The 18,078-nt window shown below is 29.7% G+C and overlaps 3 protein-coding genes across 3 annotated transcripts; all 3 read right to left on the minus strand.

Annotated features, from left to right (window-relative positions):
• Window positions 1-1,064: 1,064 nt before the first annotated feature.
• On the minus strand, window positions 1,065-3,019 carry LOC124842613 (inorganic pyrophosphatase 2-like). The gene is made up of 4 exons (XM_047319133.2): window positions 2,842-3,019; window positions 2,627-2,748; window positions 2,170-2,368; window positions 1,065-1,713 (listed from the first exon to the last, which is right to left on the minus strand). The coding sequence occupies exons 1-4, from the start codon at window positions 2,977-2,979 to the stop codon at window positions 1,330-1,332; spliced, it is 843 nt and encodes a 280-aa protein (XP_047175089.1). The 5' UTR covers window positions 2,980-3,019; the 3' UTR covers window positions 1,065-1,329.
• Window positions 3,020-5,318: 2,299 nt separating this feature from the next.
• LOC124842629 (inorganic pyrophosphatase 2-like) lies at window positions 5,319-7,601 on the minus strand. Its single transcript, XM_047319159.2, has 4 exons — window positions 7,180-7,601; window positions 6,758-6,879; window positions 6,449-6,650; window positions 5,319-5,814 (listed from the first exon to the last, which is right to left on the minus strand). The coding sequence occupies exons 1-4, from the start codon at window positions 7,315-7,317 to the stop codon at window positions 5,461-5,463; spliced, it is 816 nt and encodes a 271-aa protein (XP_047175115.1). The 5' UTR covers window positions 7,318-7,601; the 3' UTR covers window positions 5,319-5,460.
• Window positions 7,602-8,982: 1,381 nt separating this feature from the next.
• On the minus strand, window positions 8,983-10,960 carry LOC124842622 (inorganic pyrophosphatase 2-like). Its single transcript, XM_047319149.2, has 4 exons — window positions 10,714-10,960; window positions 10,356-10,477; window positions 10,041-10,242; window positions 8,983-9,506 (listed from the first exon to the last, which is right to left on the minus strand). Exons 1-4 carry the CDS (start codon window positions 10,849-10,851, stop codon window positions 9,153-9,155), a joined length of 816 nt encoding a protein of 271 aa, XP_047175105.1. The 5' UTR covers window positions 10,852-10,960; the 3' UTR covers window positions 8,983-9,152.
• Window positions 10,961-18,078: the final 7,118 nt, after the last annotated feature.

Consider the following 18,078-nt stretch of genomic DNA (forward strand, 5'->3'; position numbering starts at 1 on the left):
AACAAATTGTATTTTTTATTCAAAATTATTTCAATTTACCATATCAACTTTAATATATTTTTTTGTTAACAATAATTTAAATAAAAATAATATACAAATTATTATTTAAGAAATATATTTAAAATTTAATCCTATAAATCTCTTTTATAAATTTTCCTTTTATTTTTGAAATTTTAATTTTTTTTATCATTAACAAATTTAATTTTATTTTAATATAATTTTCACTACTTAAATTTAAATTTATATTAATTTTTTACACAAAGACAAATCAGTAATCATTTATTTTTATCCATTAATACTTTTTTTAAAATTTATCACATTCTCACATCATTTACAAATTCTCATAAACTTTCTCTTCAAATACTTTAATCCAAATAATATCATATTCTCATAATCTTCTCAATTTCATTCCCTTACTCTCTTGTATCCACTTCCTAATAAAAACACAATTGATAGAACATATTTTTATCATTTGCTTTATTTGGAAGACAACAAACAACATAATACAAAATTATAAAGTATATTCATTCAATGTTCTCTATTTCATAAATTAAAAAAGCACGAATTTTTTTTTTCTTATATTTGAGGCAGGAAGGAGCATATATTCAGTAATAATTATCTTAAAAAAAATTGTTTTATTACAGTAGACAGCCACCAACCATATGCGTTTATAGTCCAGAGATATTTATTTCCCTTTAGGTACAAGATACAAATTGCTGTGCTTTCAGTGGAATTTCTTACCAGAATAAATTCATTTTAAAAAAATTATCTGTGCTGCAACAAAAATATCTGGTTTAAAGGCACATGTCAAATTCTTAACTTTTAAGCTAATAATTCAAGCTTTTACTGAGTACTGAAAAGTTTATTTGACAAGCACCACAATAATTACTTTTTCCCTTTACACTTTATTCGTTAAAATATATTTTAGGACCATTATATTTTAACAATTTTTTTTAATAATTTTTTATAATAGACTATATATTATTATTTTATTAATTTGTATGTTTAAAACAGTGAATCACACACTATCACATAAATTATTGTAAAATATTTGTAAAAAAAAGTTGTTAAAAAAATTACTTTCCTATCTTTTATTATGGTCAAGGACCAAAACACTATCTCATACATTGCCACGCAACAACATTCCTTAAAATAATGCAGAACTTGATAACACCCTATAATGCTTTATAGGCTCTCATTTTTTCCTCAGAGCTTCAGTTCAAGGCACCATGTCTGAGACACACTGATTTTCGTAGATATTATCACTTTTTTTTTGTAACTTGAAATATATATCATATAAAGATTGGTGGAGATTATAGCTGTGATTATTTATTGAGGAACTGAGAGAGCTTTTGGCAAAGGTTGATGAGTGTCAATTGGAATTGGAGTTGGCAGCAACTTGCAATCAACTGAGATTGTTTGAAGAGTATTATTGTTAATGGTGTTGTTTCCTTCTTCAATAGCTTTGTTGATGAGATTGAGTAGAACATGTTGAAGCTCTTTCCCATCTCTCCAACCATGCACCTCTGCCTTTATCTGATTGCAATTTTTTGAAACTAAATCACACAGTGGAAAGCCTGTTCTTGGCATCAAAAAGTCACTTTCTTTTAGCTTCAAACTTGGGCAAAAATCTCCATTTCCATCTCCAACATAGATCACTTTCTTCTTTCCTGCTTCTTCAAGGGACTTTTGGATCCTTTCTATCACCAATCCCTGCATGCCATTTTTTCACAACTTCTCAGGAAAAAAACTTCAAACAAATGAAGTATTTACAGTACAATGATAAATACACAATCATAAGGTATTACTCTATGTTCTGCATAATCCTAAAGTAAACAGATTATGTAAGTAAATCATGGATGTTGGTAAAATACACCAGGATTAAATCAATAGATAATCTTGTTACTTTAAAGACTATTATTTAAGATTGATAATCTAATCCTTGATAGATTACATTGACATTTTCTATAAAATATTGCAGAACTTTTCAGGAGTTATCTTATTTTCAGCTGAAAATAAGATAACTAGAATGATAAATATTGAGGAAGTAAAGTGATAAATCAGGGATTCAAAGCATAAAAGATAAACTATAAATCATTAGAATGAATGTGAGAGTTAATTTAATTGCATGGCCATAAGTAAATAGATGTTCAGAAATAATGCAATTGCCTTGCACATGTTTGGTGGACAAAGATTGCAGCCATGGGAAGATTTTAGATAATCATGGTATGGACAAATGTTGAGACTCCCTTCTTTGACATTGCTGGGGTTGCAAATGATCTCTGAGAAACAGTTCCACACTCCATGATGCTGCAGAATTGTCTCAATGAAGAACCTATTTGCATCACTCACAATCTTCAGATCACACCTGAAATAATTCTCGATGTTAAAAATAATCTAAGTGTAAATCTAAGTTCCATCCAGTAAAAAATAACAAAATTTAAATATCATATAAGAGAAAAAAATCTATAAACTCATTGTATTGTATGCATGTTTTGAATGAAAATGGTGTAAATAGGTATATATAATGGTTTTGTAAAAGTATCCAAAAAAACAGCATGCAGATTAAAAACCAGATAATGGTTTTGTAGTTGAAAGTAAAAACAAAAATACTGTGTCATTTTACCCAAGGGAATAAGCTGCCTCAATAGCAGGAACAATGCAAGGATGCATTGGTGTCCTCTTCAGAATCTCAACGATGTCTTCAATGGTTTTTCCTTGTGAATGAAGTTCTTTCATCATTCTATCCTGCAAGATTCAGAAAAAACAAAAATATACCAACCCAAGCATGAAAAGAAAAAATCTTGAAAATCTTATCACTGCTTTAAAAAAAAAAGTAACCATGAGAGGGTTCCAAGGCATGGTAGGAAGAAGCTGGTAGAATTTTTGAGTTAAAGCAGTGTCATCAAGCACCCAATTATCACTGTCACACTCAATGATTGTTGAGTCAAAGTCAAAAATGACCATAATCTCAGCCATTTTGAGTGCAGCAGATCAAATGTTTGAGATAATCTGTGAGGTCATGCAGTGAGTGAGAGGGTATTTATAGGGAAAGAAGGTTAGAGGTTGCACGAAAGCATGATAATAGAATAGATATTATTGCAGTCAGAGTTAGGAAAAGCCACTTTCTATATACTTTTTCATATTTTCTTTTGTTGGGGCAAGTAATTTAGAGAAGATAGTGGTGCATGACACCCTCTGTGGTGGCATGAGATAGATATGTTAATGTTAGTAACATGTTAATTAACATGTGGACTCTAATTTAAGTGTAATCTAATCCCACAATAATCATAATAATTTATAAAAAATAATTACAATAATTTATAAAGTGAAATTTATAGCTATTTTTAAAAATTTATAACAAATCTTATCAAGTCAATATGAGATTTCCAACATCTAATTTCACCGATAATAATCTCTCTATAAAATCAGATGTTTAGATTTAATTTACATAAATTGTGTCTCTTGAATTAATTAATAAAACTAGTCTATCCATTTTAGGATAAAGAAACATGTTATAATCTCAAGGTGTTTCACGGTAAATGTTCTTATTTAACAGTGGAACTCAGGTTTATATCAGAATAATGAAATAGATATTATAAAGATAAAATAATTATTAAAAAAATAAGTTTTTGTATTTTTAAAAGAAAAGGAAAGGTAAAAAATAAAAAAAGATAATGTCAAGTAAAATATTTATGCGTGTTAGTATTAATTTTTCTTATATTGTGTGCTTTAGTTTTGAAATTTTGACTTTTACTTTCATCCTAAGATTGAATTTGGATTTATATGTTTCAAACACTTTTTGGAACAAAGCTTTCCACAATTTTCAAAATAAGATTTTTGGAATGAAATTTTTAGAATAAAATTTCTAAAATGCACTATATACATTCTGGAATAAGTTTTTTAGAATAGAATCTTCAAAATAAAAATTCTGAGATAAGTTTTTCATGATAACATTTTCAAAATATATAATGTTTTTTTTTAATGAATTTGGGAAACATCTCTACATGAAATATGTTTTGAGAAAAGCTTTTCTAAATGCATAAAATGCATTCCGAAAAAAGTTCTATAGAATGAAATTTTTATGCATTGTTCTTTTTTATTCCTTTCCAGTAAGGCGTTGATGGAGGAGGTTGCAACGGTAATAGTACAGATAAGGGTGTTTTAGGCTTTTTCTATTATTATAGGATGCTACTAGTAACTGTGGACGTGCAAAAAGCAATAGCCTTAAAAAAATTCAGGTGTACATGTAGCATGTTTTGGTTTATGGATATAAAGTATTTTTATGTATCTTTAGCATATTTGTTAGTTGAATTTATGACTCTTCAAGAACAACACTAGTGCATGTTTAATTTTTATTTATCATTTATCTTTCTTTTCAAATTTTAAAAGTAAAATTGATATTTATATATTAAAAAAATAAATGAAACTTAAGTAAAGTGATGGGAATGAAATAAAGATTAAAAAAATGGGATGAAAGTTAAGTTAAAGAGAAAGCTAGTGTATGTTGACAATTAGACTTAATTATATTTTTATCTTAAGATTATACAATCTTGTAGAAATTGTTAACAGATATTTTATTTTAAAAATTTACCACCTGTTTTACAAAAATATGGTGATTTTTTTCTGAAGCAATGGATCCACTTAATATCAAAGTGGCATGATAATGAGACACTTTTCTAACAATTTTGAATTGATAGTAAACATGTATTTAATTTAGGAGTCTTGATTGAATTTTCCTTCAAAGATTTATCAAATTTAATCAAATAAGAATATATTTTTTTTATTTATATTTTGGGGTTTTCAACATTGAGGATTTGAATTGTAATCCTCCAAGGGCCATTGGCCCAGAAAAACCTTACATTCTTCTTTATCTTATTGGATCAGATCTCCCATTTCTTTTTTATTTCATTATGTTGTTTTACTTCTATATATAAAAACCCATTATAATATTTTAAATACTTGTTATTATATACATACATACATACATATATATATATATATATATGTACATACATACATACATATATATATATATATATATATATATATATATATATATATATAAAGAATGAAGGAGGATAAAATTAAGTATACTCATTAAACAAATTTGGTTTAACTCCTAGTATACCTATAAACCTAATTAAGTTGTATTATTAGTTACATTCTATACTTGGATTCTCTTATTTGTTTTTTTTTTCTTCCTATTATGCCTTTAAAATATAATTATAGAAATTAATTTTGATGTTTTAAAATATACTAAAATATTTTCTATGGAAAAACCATTGCCTAGCCCATCAAAATATGCACTCAGGAAATTGGGCAAACCAATGTTTGTATTTGATAAGGTGTCCACCTAGGACCATTTTCAACATTAGGAAACTTCAGTCAAGGTTTAATTAAGGTTGTTAATAATCAGAATCGAATCATGATACATTATAAAGTTACAAAACCATGAAACTATGGTCGAACTGGTAGAACTTTGGGCAAAACCTCATGAGCAGAGACTGACAGAGTCTGAAGCTTGCAATCAGAGGAAATGAAGGGAGAATTTTGCTCCATTGATACTTTGTTGATCAAGTGCAGCAAAACTTGTTCAAGTTCTTCTCCATCACTCCACCCATGAATCTCAGCCTTGACAAGTGAAGGATCTCTGCATATCAAATCCCACACCGGAAAGTTCTTCCTTGGCATCATAAAGTCCTTCTCTTTCAACCTCAAACTTGGACAATAGTCTCCACTTCCATCTCCAAGATAGATGAACTTCTTATCCTCTTCTGATATTGAATCTTGAATTCTCTCTATCACTAAACCCTGCAATCATTCACACAAAATTACATTTTTCAGTCTTTGATAATTGAACATGATTTAAAATTACAAGAACCTTCTCAATCGGTATAAGAAGCTTCAGCCCAACATTTCATAATTTTGTATTTTGTCTGGAACTATTGGTGGGGCCTAGCCTAGGTCAAAATTAATCCTTATTTGTATTTCAATCAAATCCTTTGGGCTCATACCAGAGACAAAACCAGGAAAATTATAGGTATTTTTTAAGGCCAAGAAATCAGGAAACGCATTCCATTGTTATAGGATCAATTCATGACTCAAACACGTTGAGTCACGTTAGCAGCCATCTTTATGATTAAAAATAGAAATAATACTGTCCCATAAGCTAGAACAAGTTAACATCAACTTCAAAACAATATCTGGAAATGTGTATATTTGCCAAGTGCTTATACAAATAGTAGTTTTGAGTTTTTAAACAAGGTTTTTCAAACTCATTAAAATTTCAATTCTCACCATGATTTTGATAAATCAATGACGGGTCCACACTATTTCAAGAAAAGCTATCTTTTAGCAGAGAAAAATAAGGATTATTTCAAAGAAAGTTATCTTTTAGCAGAGAAAAAGAAAAAGATAGTGGATGAAAAATGACATTTATATTTACCTTACACATGTTTGGAGGACACAAACTGCAGCCATGAGAAGCTTTGTTGAAATCATGGTAAGGTAGAATTCTTAACCTTCCTTCTTCATTCACATAACTGGGGTTAGTATTGATCTCTGAGAAATATTCCCTTATTCCTAAGTGCTTCAAAATTGACTCAATGAAAAACAAGTTTGCATCACTCACAATCCTCAAATCACACCTGGGAAAACAAATGCCACCATAAATTTAATCCACAAAAATCAAATAAAAAAAAAAAAAAACAGAATAAGAATTTGGTCTTGTGAAAATACATGCATAGTTACTCACCCTAAAGAATGAGCTGCTTTAATAGCAGGTACTACTCTGGGGTTCAACGGAATCTTGTGCAGAACCTCTTCAATATCCTTAATGGTTTTACCATGTGTGTGAAGCTCCATCATCATCTTGTCCTATAAATCCAAAACAAATACACAAAAGAATTTGGTTATTCGTACAGAATTCAGGAAAAGTAAAAAATATACAAAAAAAGGGTAGGAAATAAGTGTAAGGAGGAATACAAAAATCAGATGTAATTCTTAGATATATTTTAACTATTATTGGTTGAATTGAAGCATTAAAGGACAATGTATGCTAATCTTTAATGCAACTCTTTTTAACCAAAATTGGAAAATGAAACATTCATATGGTTAGCAAAAACATGTAAATTTTGTTCATGAAAAAGAAGTGAACATGTGACTACAAAGGCTTACCATGAGAGTGTTCCAAGGCATCGTGGGAAGGAGTTGGTTGAACAAATCTGTGAAACCCAACTCGTCGATGACCCAGTTGTCGCTGTCGACATCGACAATGGTCTTGTCAAAGTCGAAAACAACCACAATTCCAGACATTTTTGTTTTGAGAATGGAGAAAATCTGAATGGCCCAGAAGAAGAAACCTTCTTCTCAATAACAAGGCTCTAATGGGGGTTTCCAAGATTGGTTTTTGGCTTGGTTGTAATGAAAGAGAATGAACAGAGTATTTATAGGGAAATGTGGGTTAAGGCTAAACCTAAAATCCAACCAGAATCTTTGATTCCAAAGGAATATTACGTTGCATAGGGTTAGTTCCTGGAAGAGAAGGTGACCATGGAAATTTCAAAAACCTAAAAAGGCTTCATTTTAGCCTAGAGAAATTTCTAGTGGTGGCATTTCAAATTCAATCTAAACCGTTTGATTCTGAGGAATATTAGGTGATCAGAAGATTGAGAATAAACCTGGGAATGAAGGAATATTCCATTAGGGAATTGGATGCGTTTTATGTGACTATGAAAGAGGCTGCTCCATCAAAAATCATGAGAATATTCTAAGCATAATCTATTCCAGTAACAGTGTAAATTCAGGTGGTTCAATTCTTTTGTGTTTTTGTAGGATTGTAATTATTGTTTGTCTCTCATCAATTAATCTGGACTAACAACAGGATTTGACAAAAAAATAATAGTAATTACTTTATTAAAAAAATAAAAACTGTGTTAATTTATTTAACTTGTATAAAATTACTTTTATCTAAAAAAATAGTTTATAAAATTATCTAAAACAGCTTATAATTTCACAAACACTATTCATGAATTGTAGTTTAATGCATAAACAAACTCCATTACATTCCCTACCATCTTTCTCTTTTGATCACTGATGATTCTTGAAGAAGAATGGTGAAAATAGGAAAAATGAAGACTCAAATGAAAATTCCTATAAAAAAAAGAGACAAAGAGAGAAAGGAAAAAAGTGACATGATATTAATCCTTGACTGAAATCTGAAGCAAAACACTAATTGTAAAGTTAAAAGGGCAAAAATCTATTTATTTTGAAATTGAACTTTCATAATTAATATAAGTACTTGTATACTAGTTAAAATATAATAATCTAAAAAGTATTTAAGAGTAGGAGAAGAGAAGATGAGGGGATGATATTAATAAAACTTGATTAATTTATTATTAAATAGAAAACTAATAAATTAAGTTTTATTTTATAAAAATTATGTTAAAGATATTCTCTACTCTTTTTTACACTGTGTTCGGTTGAGACGAAGGCACTGTAGAAAAGTATATGTACAGATTGATTTGGGATTTCATTCATGTTCGTTTCGGTGAACTTTGAATAAAGGAAAGACGATGATTTGTGAGATTGTATGATTTCTCACTCTTTGCAGATAATCTTTATGAATTTCCAAAAATATATTTGTTAAGCATCCTGTATGAATTTCCAAAAATATATTTAACCTTATACTTAACAACTAAACACCTAAATCTGAGGTTAATAATTTATTAAGCATCCTGTATGAATTTCCAAATAAAAAAAAAACAAAGGGTCGTTTGGTAGGTCAGTAGAAGATCAAGATTTGTGGTTAATCATGATTCTAGTCAAATGTTTTCAATAATAAAGATTAACACATATGTTTATATTTGTTTAACAGACATTACTATAATAAAATGTGATTATAGAAGAATAAATTTTTTATATTTTTTAAAAGATAAGAAAAATTAATATATTTAAAGCATAAAAAAATCCTCAAAAATGTGTAGAAAACAGATATCGGTATTTGATAGAAATTATAGTGGTCCACATCTTAGACCAGTTCCAACATTAGCAACATTAGTGTAGCTTTGGAGAAGGTTAATCAACGGAAAAAACAAAAAACCTTAAAGTTATTATGATACATTTTTCTTATACACTAAACTAAGAACTGTTTATGGCCGAACTGGTAGAACTTTGGGCAAAGCCTCCAAAGCAGAGACTGACAGAGTCTGAAGTTTGCAATCAGAGGAAATGAAGGGAGAATTTTGGTCCATTGATACTTTGTTGATCAAGTGCAGCAAAACTTGTTCAAGTTCTTCTCCATCACTCCACCCATGAATCTCAGCCTTAACAAGTGAAGGATCTCTGCATATCAAATCCCACACCGGAAAGTTCTTCCTTGGCATCATAAAGTCCTTCTCTTTCAACCTCAAACTTGGACAATAGTCTCCACTTCCATCTCCAAGATAGATGAACTTCTTATCCTCTTCTGATATTGAATCTTGAATTCTCTCTATCACTAAACCCTGCAATCATTCACACAAAATTACATTTTTCAGTCTTTGATAATTGAACATGATTTAAAATTACAAGAACCTTCTCAATCCGTATAAGAAGCTTCAACCCAACATTTCTTAATTTTGTATCTATTTGGAACTATTGGTGGGGCCTAGGTCAAAATTAATCCTTATTTTGTATTCCAATCAAATCCTTTGGGCTCATACCAGAGACAAAACCAGGAAAATTATAGGTGTTTTTTAAGACCAAGAAATCAGGAAACACATTCCATTGTTATAGGATCAATTGATGACTCATGAACACGTTGAGTCACGTTAGCAGCCATCTTTATGATTAAAAATAGAAATAATGTTGTCCCACAAGCTAGAACCAGTTAAGATCAACTTCAAAACAATATATAAAAACATGAGTTGTTGCCAACTGCTATAAACATTTAAGGAAAAAAGAATGTTTCAATTTTCAGCATGATTTTGACCAATCAAACAGGTGACTGAGAAGAACAAATCTTTCATCATAGAAAAACAACTTCTGTATTTATTTACCTTGCACATGTTTGGAGGACACAAATTGCAGCCATGGGAAGCTTTGTTGAAGTCATGGTAAGGCAGAATCCTTAACCTTCCTTCTTCATTCACATAACCGGGGTTTGTATTGATTTCTGAGAAATACTCTCTAATTCCCAAATGCTTCAAAATAGTCTCAATGAAAAACGTGTTTGCATCACTCACAATCCTCAAATCACACCTGAAAAAACAAATGTCACCGTAAATTTAATCCACAAATCTCATTTACCAAAACCTAAATAAAAGAACATTAAATAAACAGAATTATGTATCAAGAGATGCATAGTTACGTACCCTAAAGCATGAGCTGCCTTGATAGCAGGTATTACTCTTGGGTGCAAGGGAATCTTACGCAGAACCTCTTCAATGTCCTTAATGGTTTTACCATTTGAATGAAGCTCCATCATCATTGTGTCCTTTAAAAACCAAAAACACTTGGTTATTCATGTAATTTATTAAACCATGCATTCTGCAAAGTTGAATTTAAAAGATAAACCAAAAAAAGGACAATACAGAGCATAAACACGCAAAGCTAAATTCATAGATTGAAATTTATCGTGATGAAATTATAATTCTAACAGAAGAATTAAAAACACAAGGTAAATTTCGTCTGAAACTTAATAAAACGAAATGTGACGACAAAATGGCTTACCATGAGAGTGTTCCAAGGCATGGTCGGAAGAAGCTGGTTGAACAAATCGGTAAAACCCAATTCGTCGACGACCCAGTTGTCGCTGTCGACATCGACAATGGTTTTGTCAAAGTCGAAAACAATCACGATTCCAGACATAATCTGTTTTGGGAATGGAGAAAAAAATACAAAAAAAAAAACCTTAATGCTCTGTTTGGGTGTGTATAAAGTGCTTTCAAGATTGGTGGTTCTTGGCTTGGTTTTGCATTCGGAAGAGAAAAAGGGTATTTATAGTGAATGAGTGAAAGAAGAAAAAAAAAGGAATCTTTGATTCCGAAGGAATATTACAGGGATAGTTCGTGGTAGCAAAGATGGAGGCTAAAAATTAAAAACTGAAATGTGGCCGTTTTTGTTTACCGTCACAGAAAAATTTAAAGTTAAATCTGAACCGTTAGATGAAATTATATAGGTAATGAATGGATCGGAGGGTGTAGGTTGATTGGGCTGAGAGGAAAACGCGGGAATAAAGGGAATATTCGAGAAGGAATTGGATGCACTTTAGGAGACTCACCTGACTGGAAACCCACTTCTCACATAGCATACAATACATTGCACGAGAATATTCTGGGCATATTGGATTTTAGAATCAATATAGATTATATTATGATTAATACTTTTAACATATATAGATTAATTATGATCAAAATCTAAGCTAATGCTAAGTAAATATTTTTTAGTAGATAAACTGTATTTTAGATTTATAATAAACTATTTGTGTTCTAATAAAATGTTTTTTTTATCGATGGCGTGATTTGAAAGATTGCAGAAAGTTACTTAAGGATTAAAGATGATAAACCTAAATTCAAATAGATAGCAATTAGATGAAAATAAAAATAAAGTTTGATTTGAAAGGATTCTTTTTTATCTAGTTTTAGATTAAATGAAAAAGGAATAGGAAAATAAATCAATCTTTAATTTTCTGAGATTTAATAAGAGTTAGAATAACTCTTAAAAATTATTTTTAAAGAAAAATATAAATTTTAACATTTAGAAAATATGTGAATTAACGAGAGTTAGAATAATTCTTAAAAAATAATCAAATAATAAAATTATTATAATTGGATGAAAATTAATTACAACTATATTTAATGAACTGTGACAATTATATATTTAATTTAAATTTAAAAAATTATGTATATTTATTGGTAAAGAAAACATACTCTAATTATATCCGAAAGAATTTTAAATTTGTTATAGAAAAATATTTAATCTCTTTACCAAAATAATTTTAAAATATTAATTTATTTTAAAAAAAAAGTATATTAAAAAAACACGTTGTTTGGGTATACAATTTTAAAAAAATAAGAAATTAACTTTATTAAAATGATTAAAATTATTCGGTATTAATATTTTTGAATTATTAACATTTGTTTGATTAAATAATTTTATATTGATATTTGTAACGTCCCAAAATTATACAGTCAGCAACTATATAATAGAATATTAACATATATTAATATGATAAAGCAGTTTTACAATAACAGAGAACAAGATCAAAATAATGGCCGAACGGCCTTACATATACACGTAACTACGAGCGCTACAAATTATTAAGAACGAACGGTTTACAAAAGAAATACCGAACGTTCAATATTCAAACGCAAGCCAACAGGAACGCTTGCTCTAAAGCGGCTCGCTACTAACTACACTAACTAAAATAACCGAACGCCTTTACTGTTCGGCCTTCACCTCAACTTCTACTAAATTATCTTCAGCAATAACTTCCTCTTCAAGTGTTTGCTCCAGAGACGCGTCTCCCTCTGCTCACATCCACACGGATGATCATTGCATTTGACAAGACGGATATACAAAAACCGACAACACAATAGAAATGCAAGGGTAAGCTTATTGAATTTAATTCAAGTAAAACATACAGTTCATACATACCAAATATATTAATTAATTCACAATACATGCATTCAATTCATCCATTAACTCAATCAAATTCCTGGTACTAGACCGACCGTCCGGACTGTATGAATTCTGTGTAGCTACGACGTCCGTGCACCCAGGTGGAAGAGCTGGAATACTCGTCAGCTGCCACCTGAGGTTAGTCCGTTCTGTCCAAGTTACAGTTATGGACTAAGACCTCCTGCCATTCCCACACATGACATACTCCTCTCTACTTGAGAACAAGCACTCACGGAATATCAGGATGAACCGCCAGCTAAGCTTACCACATTCATACTTTACAAATCTCAATCTTTCAACCAAGAGTCGTTCCTCCCTGGAACGCTCGTTCAAAATACACAATCATAATTTCATCTCTTACATCATTCGCACATCTTAATCTTTCATCTTATTCACACTTTCATTCTTAGTTTCACTTCCATAAAAGAACGAACGTCCAACCCTCTTTGTAATAGAGGACGAACGTTAATACATTACCAAGAGAGGCTCGTTCACGAGTAGAATAAAACCAAGACAGGTTATTAGACGAACTCCATTCTAACTTGACTCAGTTAGATGAACTGAATCTAGTACGATCTGGAAAATACTTAGAATGATTTAAGTTCAATAACTCTGGAATGAATCCAATGGATACATAATTCACAAACTTGTTTAGATAAATAAACCGAACACGAGATAATTCAGGAGACAAACCGCCAGTCAATGACCGAGCGCGAAACTAGGCATTTAATGAAGTTTTGGACGAACGTCGCTGAAGTATTGGACGAACGTTACTAGGACTATTGGACGAACGCTATTTAAATTTATGGACGAACGTTATTTCAATTCAGGACGAACGCTATTACCGCTTGTTGATAATTACAGAAGGAACGAACGTTAGGTATAGGACCGAGCGTTCTTTACCACATACACATTTGGACGAGCGTTCGGTATAAGACCGAGCGCTACTTAGGACGTACGCTTTGGGTCGAAACCCATAGCTAATTCAATACATTTGAAATAAGATTTTTCATAAGTTATAATATTGAAGTTACATTTGGAACAATATGACTAAGTGTTTGAATATATTCTCAGGCTTCTCAAATTTCTCACAAACACTCAGGGTATTTACGTTTGGCCGAACGCACAAGCGTAAGGTTAATATAAGAGGGCGTTCATCCTCAAGGATAATCCTTTCCAAATGAAAGGGTTCGACTACTTCAAAGAATTTACTACGAATACCGAACGGTCAATGACCGTATCGATAACGAACGTTCATTTTCATAGAATTTCATATTCCAATTCAATTTACAGTACACACATTTTTCAGTATATGCTTTCGTACATCAATTTATTCAAATCATAGTACCAATCCATACATTTTCATACATCATCTCATCATATAGTTCATTTTCAATTTAATCAAACCCTAGAATATTTCATCATTTCCATGCATCAATTCAGATCATACTCATATACTTTCAAAAATCAAATATCAAACATCATACTGTATACATATTTTCAGAACACTCATACAAAACATGTAATTCCCATCACATTCATGCATCACAGTAAACTACAAGAATTAAACTTAATAAGCTTCCCTTACCCGGATTGGGGTGATCGTTCAAAGAGTGAATGATCTTGTTTCTTCCAAATATGGTTCTCTCTCAACGGTTCTCTTAATCCCTCCAACTAAAACTAACCAAAAGAAAAATGAAAGAGCTTAGTCTACACCATTGCATGCAACTGAATACGGTTTGCAGGAATTCCAGAACGAGCGTCCAAGTAAAACTTACCAGAACTGGAAGTTGTTCGGTTCAATATGAAGCTCTCGGTGCAGGGAACGTCCTCACGGTGCTGAAACGTGAACGGAGCAGAGAATGATGAGTTGCAGAAGAGAGAAGTAGAATGGTTTCTAGAGAGAAGGGAGAGAATTTGGAAGATAGAGAGTTTGAGGAAGAAGATGAAGTGTGCAGAGAAAGGGAAAGAGTTTTCCAGAAATCAATTTTCTCTTCCCAAGCAGGACGTGTGTCCATTCTTCTGCTGCCACATGTCTTCCATTAACGTTTTAGAATGTTCTAAAAATGACATTTGGCAACTGCATGCAGAGTGGTGTGTGTGCGTTTCATGATGGCACTGCTCACGTGTCACAGTGCATTAATGGAAGCTGATAGGTGACTAAGCATAGTATTTAATGAGACGTGACAATATTCGTTTAAGTAATTTGTAAAAAAATAATCAACTTGAATTATTTATATAAAGAAACATTCGAAATCAGTTTAAATTTTACACATTTATTTTATTTTTAGTTATAAAATTACTTATCTAGACAAAGATTATGATACTTTTTTAGCATACATTAAATATGTTGTTACTGTTAACATATTAATGATATTTATTAGATTAAATGAAAAACGAATAAGAAAATAAATCAATCTTTAACTTTCTAGAAGAGACATGAGATATAATAAGAGTTAATAAAAATTTAAATTTTATACATTTATTTTATTTTTAGTTATAAAATTACTTATCGAAACAAAGATTATGATATTTTTTAGCATAAATATGTTGCTAATGTTAACATATTAATGATATTTATTTGATATTCAAATATATTATCGATATTTACCCAACTAATGACATTCAAAAATGGGACTGAGTGGTCTTTTCGTTTGTGCTATGCAAATAAGAGGTCAAAATTCAAACTTTGGAGTTCCCCTCCAAAAATCGTCCCTTCCACAATTTTTATTTTAATATTTGTGACCATTCATTATTTTAAAAACCCTCTCCTTACAGTTTGCAAAGCGTATCAAGAAAAATATTTCTTTATTATTATGATTTTCAACTTAAAAATTTAAAAATCAATAAATATATAAATTTGTATATTTATATATATTATTACTTTCACTCATTTGTTTATTTATATATATTATTAATTCCAACGACATATAGGAGTTCCTTAGTCATGTCCAGACATTTTTTTGCGTAGAACTTTGGAGATACCTTTGATTATTATTATCATTATCATTAACATGTGTTAGATTGTGGTGTTATATTAAAACTTTATTATTATTATTATTATTATTATTATTATTATTATTATTATTATTATTATTATTATTATATGCTTCGTCACTTCTTATATCATCAACATAATCAGAGGTTGCATTACCATTAGTTGGTGATGACAAAACAACCCAATGTTTTCCTACACGATTCTGCTAGTGTTTCTTTCATCACCACTTTTATTAAATTTAATTAGTAGCTTAATTTTCAATGCAAATGATGTGTGATTAGATATTTTTTATTTTTTATGTTTTTTATCTTGTTCCAAGCTTTTCCACTTCAATCAATCAGGTCAATTTCCTTCGCAGGAACGTCACTGTCGTGGAAGTTATTTAAAATTAATTTCATAGGTCTTTTATTTTCAAATTAAATATGTTATTATTTTTTAAATTTTTACAAGAAATTAAAATTTATCTCTACTTCAAATTTAATTTAATTTAGTTAATAAAAATTGAATTTAGATCTAGACTTAATTATTTTTTTAATATTTTCGTATTTAAAATTTATGTTGACTGATATTTTAACAGAATTCTGAATAATTCAACTTGAATTCAAACATCCGTATCCGTATGTTTTATTGATTTTAATCTTTTATTGAGGATAATGATATTCTCTAGCAACATTCTTTTACAATATTTTAACATACGTATTATTTTGTGATTGATTCATTTTAGTGTTTATGATTATTATTATTAATTGTAGAGTAATTTTGAACCAATCAGATAATGACACGTAAATGATGTTAAAATTTAAATATCTGTGTGCTTTATTGATTTATTGATTTTAATATTTTATTAAGGATAATGATACTTTAACAACATATTTTTACAACATTTTAACATCATTTACGTGTTATTTTGTGATTGATTCATGCTAATGTTTATGATTATTATTATTAATTATAAAATAATTTTGAACCAATCATAGAATGACACGTAAATAATGTTAAAATGTTGTTAAATTATAATTATCCTTTTATCAAAGTGTATGTATCTTCTTCTATCGAAACTGTCACCAATTGCTGAATATTAAAATTATTGACTTCAGTCATCACTACTTGTGTGGATTGAATTGGTAACTCGTGGTATTGTAATGTTTTAGGGTTCATATGTCAATAGGTATTTGAAACATTGAAAAGGAAAGATTAATCATGGCTCATCATATTGGGAGGTATAAGATTGCATAATGGTTTGACTTTAAAAACTAATTTTCAAAAAAGTGAGTTACTGCTACTAATTATCCATTGTCAAAAATAATTATTAACTCTGACGTCCATAATAAACTAATACAAGATTAATTAAATATCATTGCTAAATTCTAATATTGTGACTTTTTATAACGATTTCTTGTAATCTACACTTAAAAATATATATGCGGTGAAACAATTATAAGTATAATAAGACTTTTTATATTAATTATACATTCAAATAGTATAGACAATGGTAGTATAATAAAACACAGTCATCACAGAAATTATAAAAAATAAATATATCACAAAATAAATTTACAATGTTAAAATATCACCATAAATGATCAACGGAGAAGAATCAAGACGAAGACGGAGAGTGGTCATCGGTGCAAGAGACATGAAGTGCAAGGAGCACAAACAAGGAGCGGCTCCTAACAGGCTTTCAGTGGAAAGGACACATGGATGAATCGAACATTCACCAGAATGAGATGGCTCGGTAGCCTAACCCATGAGAACTTCATGGTTAAGTGTGCTTAGCCTGAAGTAATTTAGGATGGATGATCTTCCGGAAAGTGTACAAGTGAGGACAAAGCACATTGGAAAGTCTCGTGGTGATGTGTGAGGACAGTCAATATTCTCTGTAAGTTACCGAGACGTTAGAGATGAGGTTAAAAAATATTATTTAATGTATAAACAGTAAGAAGTATAATCTATATTTTATATATTTGGACTATTTTAGTACTGTATTTGTGCAAAATTTATACATGTTTCTATGTTTGTATGTGGTGGATAACATATAGAAACTTGTTATTTATTAAAACAAAAAATAACTTTTTATACCCATTAATGTTTGAATTGGTATTAAGGCCTTAACTGCTATAAAAGGTGAAGTTTATTATAGAGATTGAAGTATTAATTGATATAGAATGTAAAATTTTTATACCATTTAGTTTACGGATTAGTATAAAAAGTTTGCATCATATATAAAACATTTTTCTCAAAACAAGCCTTTTTTTATACTTGTTTCAAAATCAGTATAAAAGATTAATTTTTACACTGATGGATTAAAAACAATCAAATATTTTTATGTTCTTATTTTTATATTGGTACAAAAATTAATATAAAAACATGTTTCAAAAAGTATAAAAATATTTTAGCTTCAACGATATTACTATAAG

Source organism: Vigna umbellata, chromosome 11 (assembly GCF_029865625.1).
Source record: "Vigna umbellata cultivar VRB3 chromosome 11, Vumbellata_1.0, whole genome shotgun sequence".
NCBI classification, from domain to species: domain Eukaryota; kingdom Viridiplantae; phylum Streptophyta; class Magnoliopsida; order Fabales; family Fabaceae; genus Vigna; species Vigna umbellata.

Bases quoted from the DNA above. Each gene is read 5' to 3' on its own strand.
- LOC124842622 (XM_047319149.2), bottom strand. From the start codon at position 10,851: ATGTCTGGAATCGTGATTGTTTTCGACTTTGACAAAACCATTGTCGAT. The intron at 10,478-10,713 runs GTAAGCCATTTT...TGGTTTTTAAAG, and splicing joins TGCCTTGGAACACTCTCATG to GACACAATGATGATGGAGCT. The intron at 9,507-10,040 runs GTAAATAAATAC...GAATGATTGCAG, and splicing joins GTCCTCCAAACATGTGCAAG to GGTTTAGTGATAGAGAGAAT.
- LOC124842613 (XM_047319133.2), bottom strand. From the start codon at position 2,979: ATGGCTGAGATTATGGTCATTTTTGACTTTGACTCAACAATCATTGAG. The intron at 2,369-2,626 runs GTAAAATGACAC...GAATTATTTCAG, and splicing joins GAGGCAGCTTATTCCCTTGG to GTGTGATCTGAAGATTGTGA. The intron at 1,714-2,169 runs GCAATTGCATTA...AATGGCATGCAG, and splicing joins GTCCACCAAACATGTGCAAG to GGATTGGTGATAGAAAGGAT.
- LOC124842629 (XM_047319159.2), bottom strand. From the start codon at position 7,317: ATGTCTGGAATTGTGGTTGTTTTCGACTTTGACAAGACCATTGTCGAT. The intron at 6,651-6,757 runs GTGAGTAACTAT...TTGTTTTCCCAG, and splicing joins AAAGCAGCTCATTCTTTAGG to GTGTGATTTGAGGATTGTGA. The intron at 5,815-6,448 runs GTAAATATAAAT...GAATGATTGCAG, and splicing joins GTCCTCCAAACATGTGTAAG to GGTTTAGTGATAGAGAGAAT.